At 52.9% G+C, this 9,584-nt stretch overlaps 1 protein-coding gene across 1 annotated transcript; it reads left to right on the plus strand.

The window, feature by feature from the left end:
• The first annotated feature begins 3,625 nt into the window (after positions 1 to 3,625).
• On the plus strand, positions 3,626 to 9,359 carry RTL6 (retrotransposon Gag like 6). Its single transcript, XM_057742792.1, has 2 exons — positions 3,626 to 3,947; positions 4,088 to 9,359. The coding sequence occupies exon 2, from the start codon at positions 4,403 to 4,405 to the stop codon at positions 5,120 to 5,122; it is 720 nt and encodes a 239-aa protein (XP_057598775.1). The 5' UTR covers positions 3,626 to 3,947; positions 4,088 to 4,402; the 3' UTR covers positions 5,123 to 9,359.
• The last annotated feature ends 225 nt before the right edge of the window (positions 9,360 to 9,584 follow it).

Consider the following 9,584-nt stretch of genomic DNA (forward strand, 5'->3'; position numbering starts at 1 on the left):
TTGGGGACCCCATTTTAAATGGTATGGGAGAAAAAAGAGTTACAAACAAAAATACACTTACACTGTCTTTTTCATTTACCTATGTTGGTACCTTTACTGGGCTCTTTATCTTTCACACGAATTCCAGTGACTGCCTAATGTCCTTTCATTTTAGTCTGAAGGACCTCTCTTTATTATGTTTTGTAGGGTAGGTCTGCTAGTGATGAATTTTCTCCAGTTTTAGTTACCTGGGAAAGTCTTAATTTTCCCCACATTTTGGAAAGATAGTTTTGCTGGGTAAAGAATTCTTCATTGATAGTCTTTTTTTTTTTCAGCACCCTGAATCTGTCTTCCCATCACCTTCTGGCTCCTATGATTTCTGATGAGAAACAAGCTGTTAATTTTACTGATGACACCTTACAGACTATCACTTTCTTCTCTCTTGCTGTTTTTGAAATTTTCTCTGTCTTTGATTTTCAAGAGTGTCATGATGATGTGTCTAGGTGTTTGAGTGTATCCTACTTGGAGCTTCTTGGATGTGCAGATTAATGTATGTCATCAAATATGGGAATTTTTGTTGCTTTCTCTGATACCATCCCAGCCAAGGGGTGGGGTGGGGAGCTTCATTTTAGCTTGGCAAGGGTGGAAGTCTAGGCTCCCTGCTTAGTCTTTGCTGGCATGAGTTGTGGCGGGGCCACTGATTTTTCTGCAGCATTTGGCTGGAGTAGAGTGGTTATTGTCTAAAAGTATTCCATCTTAATAGGCTGTCTGTTTCCTCATTCTCTGGCTCAAGACAGCAAGCTTTTTGGAGGAGCTTTATTTACTTATTTATTTTTTTGGATGGCACTTCCAGGTTGCCAGCTACTTTGACTGTAAATCTGAGATACACGATGCAAAAGAATACTCAAAGAACCCACCACTGTGTCATTCCTTGGGTCCTGAGCAACATAGCCAGTCTGCCATTTTTTCTCCACTTTTTTGAGTCTTTTTTTTTTTTTTTTTAAGTTGTTTCAGTTGTGCTTTGCTGAAAGAATAGGGAAGGGTGAAACTACTCCATCTCCCCAGAAATGGAAACTGAGTATATTTCTTTTCAGAAGATACTTTTTCATAGCCACTTCATCTTGTTACATTTCTGCCTCCCTCACCCCCATTGTCCATTCTTTTCACAAATGTTATTCCTTCATTAGTCTCATTGAGGATGCTAAATCTGTTTATGCAAAGTCTTTTTTCCCCCAGACTGTCCTATTATTTTAATTCCATCTGGAGTTAATTCAGATTATGATTATTGATTTTGGTGGTCATTATTCTTAGCATTAGATGTCTTCTTCATGGGCTTCAGAGTTTTGATTTTTAGGCTCACTTTTGGGTAAAAGGGTGTCTTTCACTTTCTTCCCCTCTTTGTGAACTCAACCCTCCTTCATCTTGGGGCCCCTTCTCCCCCTGGTCTAGCAGTTTGGGGTCACTCCAATGATATCTGGCCTGCAGTACAGAAACGTGTTTTATATCTGCAGTGGTGGTTCACAGTTCCTGGCCCTCCGGGGTCTACTTGTCAACCAGGGGGCATGAGATTAATGATATTGGATGTTCTCTCTTGCCCCAGGGCCACGCCTTCACAGAAGGTTTTGCCCCATGAAATGGCTGAAGCAGATTTATCAGGCTCCTTTTGGACATAGGGGTGAGCCCCCTCTCCCTTGGTTTCAAATAGGAAGCCTGGCTCTGCTGCCAGCCTTGTGTCCCCATTATGCCTTGGGATCCAGAGTCCAGCACGCCCATGGCTTTGTCAATATTCAGCAGTTTGTGTTTCTGGACCACAGTGGAGTTTATATTGCTTTTGAGCCCAGGCACATCCTCTCAACACTTTTATTGTATAGTTTATCGTTGTGTGTTTGCGACAGAGAGCAGCATCCCCGAGACTGAATCAAAGCATTATCTGGATCTGAAGCCAAATACTCTGTTTTTCTTATTTTAATATTGAGTTTCACTTTTATTTAGCTCTATTGTATGCAATGCCACTTCATATCCTATTTGAAACAGCTGAAATACAAATAAGTTATATATTCCTTCAAGTTCATGTTTTCTCATTTCTCAAATTGGGGCACACCTTATATTCAATGCATCTGAGAACTTAAGATGTATGGTGTCGACCACATCTGGAACTGCAGTTAGACACTTCGCTCATACACACAGCATCCAGTAACCTGCGCAGGTGCAGTCAAGGCACTGAGGGCAGAAAAACCAGTCAGGTGACTCACAGGAGTGGATTCCTCTGTGCGTTTGGAAAAAGTGGAACAGGACAATTTCTGCATTTGAAGTCACCGACCTCAGTCAAGATGAATGCAGCTCCTACCCCCATGTGATGTAGGAGCTCTCATAGAAGCAGTTTAAGGAAACACTGTCACCTTTCTTTCCTCTCTTGCTTTATGTCCTAGACATTTTCAGCTGGTCACAAAAAGTGCACATTTTGTCACACTGGGGTACACACAGCTGTGGGCACAGCTACACTATCCTTACCAAGTACTGACACCTTCATGTCCCAATTCCTATTTTGTAGAAGCAAAAACTGTAAAGGCATGAGTGAAGCTCACCCTGCCCAGGCCTGCCAGAGGGGTGCACAGGGCTGCCAGCAGTGCAGCCTCCTTGAAGACCATGTCCTCGAAAGACTGGCAGGGTGGGTGTCTTTTCTCTCCATCCATGCTCCAGCCTGGAATTGACCATTTTGAGGTAGCTCAGCAAAGTCAAGTGGGAAAGGCAACCAGGTCCTGAGTCAAATAGCTCATATGCTTCTGCCCAGTAATTTCACTCCCGGGTGATATTACCCTGGTGAAGCTGGCAGAGGAAGGGGCTGGGATTTATACACAGTGTGGTTTATGAAACTTCCACAAGTAAAATAAGATAGAGCTCTATAGAAGGGGGCATATTAAATAAGCTGGGTACTGTACACGATTTCATTGGAACATAGGCAGTAACTGAAAACCATGCTTTTGAAATATCTTTAATGGAAAATGTTCAAAATTCGGGGTGCTATTAAGGTTGCAAAATACAATAATTATTTATTACTTATTTTTTGGCCGTGCCAGGCGGCTTGAAAGATCTTAGTTCCCAGACCTATGCCCCTGGCAGTAGATGCACTGAGTCCTAATCACTGGACTGCCCCGGAATTTCCAATAATTAATATCTTGTAATAGAATATATCATAGAAAAGTGACTGGATGGAACTACAGAAATATTAGTTTGTTCTGTAAAATAGTGATATAAACTGTTTTTAAGAAGACTTCTCGGATATCAAGATTTTCTACAATGACTATATACTACACTGAGTTTGTATTGAAGTTACAATATGTAAAGCAAGCTTCATAAAAAAAAATCACAACCTATACAAAAACAGCTTCGCTAGCAGGCTCAGAAGGGAGGGAGGGAATGCGGGGATATGTATATAAAAACAGATGATTGAACTTGGTGTACCCCCCCAAAAAATAATAAATAAATAAATAAAATTTAAAAAAAAAGAAAGAACTTATAAGAAAGGAAAACACCTCGCTCAGTGCTAAGGCAGCAGCAATCACAGTCGTCACTGATTGGCTGCCGAGGCACGGGGGGGGCCCGGGAGGCGGAGCTGCGCGCGCAACTTCCGGGGCGGGGCCTCGACTGCGCGGGCGCCGGTGGTCTCCATGGCAACCAGCGCGGCCCGCGCGAGGCCGCCCAGCCGCCGCCGCGCCCGCAGGCCCTCCCGCAGCCCGCCCTCCGCCGCGACTCCGGCCCCGGCCCCGCTTGTCCTCCCATCGCCCGCGCGCGCCTCCCGCCTCCCGCCGCCGCCGCCGGCCCGGCCCGGCCCGACCTGACCGGGAAGCAGTTCCGGCGGGCCGCCGCCGCCGCCGTGACGCACCGGCCTGCGCGCACCCCCCGAGCGGGCCATCTTGGTGGCGGCCGGCGCGGCGGCCGGAGCGGCGCAGGGAGCCGCGCAGAGCCAGGTAGGCGCCCGCCCTTTGCTCCGCCCCGGGGGGGCCCCCGTCGGGCCGTGCGCTCTCAGCCCCCGCCGCACCGCGGCCCGGGCGTCCGCGCCCCCTTTCCGCGGCCGAACCCTTCTCCCAACCTTGTTTTCATCCTTCAGGGCCCAGCACTAGGCCGCCGTCCTGCGCAGCCCGCGGCGGCCCTGTGAGGGCGGCGCTCGTGGAGCCGCGTCCGGAGCCGGGGATCCCCGAGGGCCCGCACCCCCTGCCTGGCCCGTCTGCGCTCCGCCCTCGGTCCGGCCGCCCAGCCTTCTTGCTCGGTCTCCTCAGCCCCGCTGAGCCTCGAACCCCGCCCTGCACCTGGTTCCTCTCTGGCTCTACCCAGTTTTAGCATCGCAGCTGCTCGGGTTCTGGGTCACCCCAAACCCCCTTCCCCCGCGCCATCAGCCTCAGCCTCTGGCGGACCTCTGGCCAACATGGTCCAGCCCCGGACCTCGAAAGCTGAAACCTCAGCCTCCGCAGCCTCTACTGGCGCCCCGGTGGACGACGTCATCGACACCCTGACCTCCCTGCGCCTCACCAACTCGGCGCTGAGGCGGGAGGCCTCGACCTTGCGGGCGGAGAAGGCCAACCTCACCAACATGCTGGAGAGCGTGATGGCCGAGCTGACCTTGTTACGCACCCGGGCGCGGATTCCGGGGGCGCTGCAGATCACTCCACCCATCTCGGCCATCACCTCCAGCGGGACCCGGCCGATGACCACGCCCCCCACCTCTCTGCCCGAGCCCTTTTCCGGGGACCCCGGGCAGCTGGCGGGGTTCCTGATGCAGATGGACAGGTTCATGATCTTCCAGGCCTCGCGCTTCCCCGGGGAGGCCGAACGAGTGGCGTTCCTCGTGTCCCGGCTGACCGGGGAGGCGGAGAAGTGGGCCATCCCCCACATGCAGCCCGACAGCCCGTTGCGAAACAACTATCAGGGATTCCTGGCCGAGTTGCGGAGAACCTACAAGTCTCCGCTGCGGCACGCCCGGCGCGCCCAGATCAGAAAGACTTCGGCCTCGAATCGAGCCGTGAGGGAACGGCAGACGCTCTGCCGCCAGCTGGCCGCCGCGGGCACGGCGCCCTGCCCGGTGCACCCAGCCTCCAGCGGGACCGGTCCAGCCCCGGCCCTGCCCACCCGAGCCCGGAACCTTTAGGAGCTGGCCACCACCCTGGTCGCGCCCGCAGCCACCTCGGTAGCACATCCCCTTTGCGGCATAGAAGAACTGTCTGCACCGCAGCGTCGCCCTTGTTTGACAACATCTCTTCCTGCCTCTCCTGTTCCGTGAGGACGTCTGTCGTTGCTCCGGGGCGCCCTGTGACCCACCTTGCTTCCTGGTATTACGCTCTAGTTTGGGACCTCCACTGCATGTTTCCCTTCTGCTTGCAATTCTAGCTCTTCTAGTGACCACAGCTCTGCTCCTCGGTCATGCTGACCCCGTAACACGCTTCGGACCATTTGGGCCGACCTTCCCCAGCCTGACCAGGCTCACAGATGCTCCTTCGTCACCCTCTGCAGGCCCTGCGGCAGCTCCCCGCCTGGTCGCCCTGTTCTCAGGGATGATTTCACTGACGACAGAAAGAAGCCTCTTTGGCCAGGCGGGTGGCTTGATGGGGGCACCTGGAGGGGGCGTCTGGCGTCCCACCAGTAGGTGATTCCCAGCCCTGCCAGGGCCCAGGGTGGCAGGCGGGGCCTTGCCTCTGCTATCCGTGGCCAAGTGATCACGGCTGGGAGTGTGGTTCCAGCGTTTCCGGGGGCCAGCTTGGCTCTGCACATGAGTGTGTGGTCCGTGTGCCCCAGTGCTGCCACTCGGAAAGACCGATAATGCGACCCTGGTGGGGAGCCCCTGGCAGCGGCACCCCCATCAGTGCCTGGCTTTAGCTGCCAGTGTTCTCATAGCACCAGGATTGGGGGGAATCCGGAACGCGCCTGCTAAGAAGGTCTTTGTGACTTGGGATCACTGGACAGTTCTGTGACGCCTCCACAGACAGCGCACACGTGTCCGTCCCTGCCTGAGACCCCCAGCAGGCTGAGGGGTGGGCTCTAGAGGCTCACTTTGCTGCCCTGGCCCCCGTGGGAGTCAGTGGGAGTGTGCAGTCCCCCCACCCCTTTGCCCCCTGGAACTTGGTGGTAGGCCTGTCTAGCTTAAGACCTGCTCCCTTCTCCATGCAGGGGACACGTGGCCTTCACCTCAGCCCCTTCAGCCACACACACGGTCTCTAGGTCTCCAAAGCTTCCGTGTAGCACGCCCTCCCCCGGCCTGGGCTGTCCATCAGATGTCCAACCTTTGTCCCAGAACACACGGACTCAGGGCTTGGAGACCAGACTCCTCTGGGATGCATCACTGAGCCCTTAAGGCGAGGGCATGTCCGCCTCTGCAGCCCCAGCCAGGGCCTTGCTGGCATTTGCAAAGCAAAAGAGCTGCCTTGGTCTTCATGCGGTGGTAGTGCAGAACTGGCGCTCGTGTCCTGACTCTGAGGGACAAAGCTATGTCTCTTCGTGGTGAGTGGGCTTGTGCTTCCTCACGGGGGATGCCCGGAATCGCTTCCTAAATGAGACCTGGCCACGCCCTTTGGACTGTGATGCTCCCACCGTATTTCAATGCCAAGTGAACCTCATTTCCATGACCACCCCAGCTGTTAGAGATGGGCTGTCTTATCCTGGATTCATCTGCCCCTGTCCTGCTGGTCCCGGCCCGACTGCAGGATGACAGCCTCCACGCCCCACGTCCCCCACCCCCAACCCACAGGCCTACGTCTTGAGATCCCCAGAGCTTGGCTCCCAGGGCCCATCCCCTCTCCCTAAGAGTTTCCACGATGCTGGGGAAAGTGCTTGTGTTCCTGAAGCAACCACTGCCTACAAGGTCAGGGATGTTCAGTGGTTGCCGGGGGTCGAGGACTACTGCCGCCCACTCATTGTAAACTGTTAGCCCAGTTGCCCTGCTGAACCACTGCCTGAACACAGGCTTCAGGCCCCCCTGTATTGCAGCCAAGGCTGTTCAGGCGGGGCCATGGTGCTCATTAAGCGGGAAGGGCAGGAGGACACACAGTGGGCCACGCTTCTTGGGGGTGGGGGGCATGCGGATCCCTTGCACTTCCTGCTCTGTTCTCTTCTGTCTGCCTGCCAGGTAGAGGTGCCCACAGCTGAAGGGGTACAATGACACCCGGGGAAAGGAGGCCTGTAGGGGTAACTGACACCTTGAAGGTTTCTGTGTGGCCCAGCCCAGCCAGGGTAGGAGACCCCACACTGGAGCAGGGCAGGAACTGCTCAAGTGGGTCTGCTCAAGTGGCGTTAGGAGTCCTACTGTGTTTGCATTTGTGCTGCATTTCAGTCGCTGCTTGTAACCAGGCCAGAGCTGCTAGGCCAGGGCCGGCCCTCTGCACGTGGGTCGTCGCCCAGCCCGGCTGCTGCTGCAGCTTCGTCTGGCTTGGTGATTTGGTTAGGTTTTGTCTGTCAGTGCTTATGGTCATGGGCTGGGGCCTGGTGCTGTTGGACGTCCGTGACCTTCTTGATCGCTTCCTGTGACCTTGGAAACCGGAGTAGATGCAAGGCTCGGGGTCGGACTTGGAAGAAACCCCACATCGGGAGCCCCTGGTGGCTCTCATGGAAGACACCTTAGTCCCCACCTAGAGAGGATGAGACCCAAGCTCCACGCAGCCCAGAGCAAGAGCACGTGACTGGGAGGTTCAGGCTGGAGAAGGCAGCGGGGGAAGGGAGCTGCTTTGTACATATTTGGGGGTTATAATTTCTCTACATTTAAGAGAACAGGTCTTGATTTATAAGAGGGACAGGCAGTTAGTGTTAAACAGTGCACGTGAGGGAAAGTTTTATGTTTTTCATGGTATTGACATTATTTGGACTACACTGTGACTGTTTTCTGGTCTCCATGGTACCCCATCTGGTAAGGAAGCTTTGTTGTGTAACAGGGCGTCATTCGAGATCAGATTTAGAAGGGGTGACCTTTGGCCCACTGTATAGTGTGACCTTGGGATTAACTTAATGTCCTAAAGCATTTCACTGACTTCTAGGAAAAAACCAAGACCCATCTCACTGGTCCCAGGTGAATGTATAATGAGTAAGGCATGACACAGAGCCCAAAGGGTACCCCGTGAAGATGCAGGTAGGACTTTCCTGATGCACAAGCTGGTGGTGTCAGGAGGACAGAACCACCTGCCAGACCACAATCCTGACAGTTTGGCCTTTAGGCTAATGAACACGTGGGGAGAGCTGGGCAGGTACTTAGGTTACTGTAAGGGAACAGCCCTGTGACTGTAGGAGCACACACGCTAGGGCCAGCCAGCTACCAGGGCTGGAGTTTGGGTGGGAAGAGGGGCAGGGTCTTAGCAGACGTCCCTTGCATCTTGCAGCCAGAGCTGTAAGCCTGAGATGCCCTCTGCTCAGCAAGCCTTAGGTTAGGGGCTTAGAGATGGATGAAGACCGATGGGGCTGTGCCGATTGTTGGACGGGCAGCAGGAGCTTGCGCGTGCAGGGAGAGGGTTGGGGTTGAGGATGATTCCACCCGCTGCACATGGACCAAGCTGCTGACTCTGGTGTGGTCTCGGAGCCCGACGTTGGGCATGGTGGTTGGTGTGGCACGGACGCAGTAGAGGAGGTGGGGTGACGCTGACTCCTCGCTGCACCTCACGGACTCCTTTCCATAAACAAGCAAGGATGTCTAGTTCTGTTCATTATCAAAGCCAACGGACACATTGTAGACATTTTGGAAAATAAAGTAGTAGAAGTACAATTTTAACATTTTGGTGTTTCTCCTTCCAGTCTCCCCCACCCCCCGACCCCCAGTCCTGGTTTCTCAGCTTCTCGTTTTAACATAGTTGTGATACTACCTTATGTAATGACACAGTGTCGTGTAGCTGTTCTCATTTATGTCACAGGCATCTCCCCGTGTTATTTCTAATTTTGTCTGTTTACTCCTCCGTCAAGCAGTGCCAATGGTTGATCACCACTAATGCTCTTTACTGCATAAAGCTTCCCCCAACGTCAAGTTATTTCCTTAGGATAGATTCTCAGAGGTGGGATTATTGAATTAAAGAGTATGAAAACTTTTGAGGCTCTGATTACATACGGACAATGGTTTCCATAAATGTTTGTATCCATTTCCACTGCCACCAGCAAAGATAAATGTGTCCATTTTCCCATCTTGCCAGTACTGAGTGTTCTCATCTGGCTAAATATTTATTAATCTGATCATGAACAAATAGCATTGTATTTTAGTTTGCATTTTTTTTTTTTTGATTTCTAGCAAAGTAGAACATCTTTTCATGTTGAGCAGTTGTATTTCCTCTGTGGGTCGTCAGTGTCCTCTGCTCGTATCTACTGGGGTCTCATCAATTTGTATGAGCTCATTATATATTAAAGATACTAACCTGTTGTGTGTCCTACTCGCTGCACGTGTTTCCAGCTTTTTGCTTTTTCGTGAGCGTGTGTACTGAAATTTTAACTTGATACGTAACCGATCCCTTCCCTCACTCGGCCCTGTGCCCACCAGACGAACACAAGGCAGGCCCTTTGTTCAGGGCTGTGTCACTGTGCCTGTGGCAACGCCTGACACACAGTAGGTGCTCCATAAACGTTCGTGAGACTGTCGCCCGGATGGATGT

Source organism: Hippopotamus amphibius, chromosome 7 (genome assembly GCF_030028045.1).
Source record: "Hippopotamus amphibius kiboko isolate mHipAmp2 chromosome 7, mHipAmp2.hap2, whole genome shotgun sequence".
In the NCBI taxonomy this organism is placed as follows: domain Eukaryota; kingdom Metazoa; phylum Chordata; class Mammalia; order Artiodactyla; family Hippopotamidae; genus Hippopotamus; species Hippopotamus amphibius.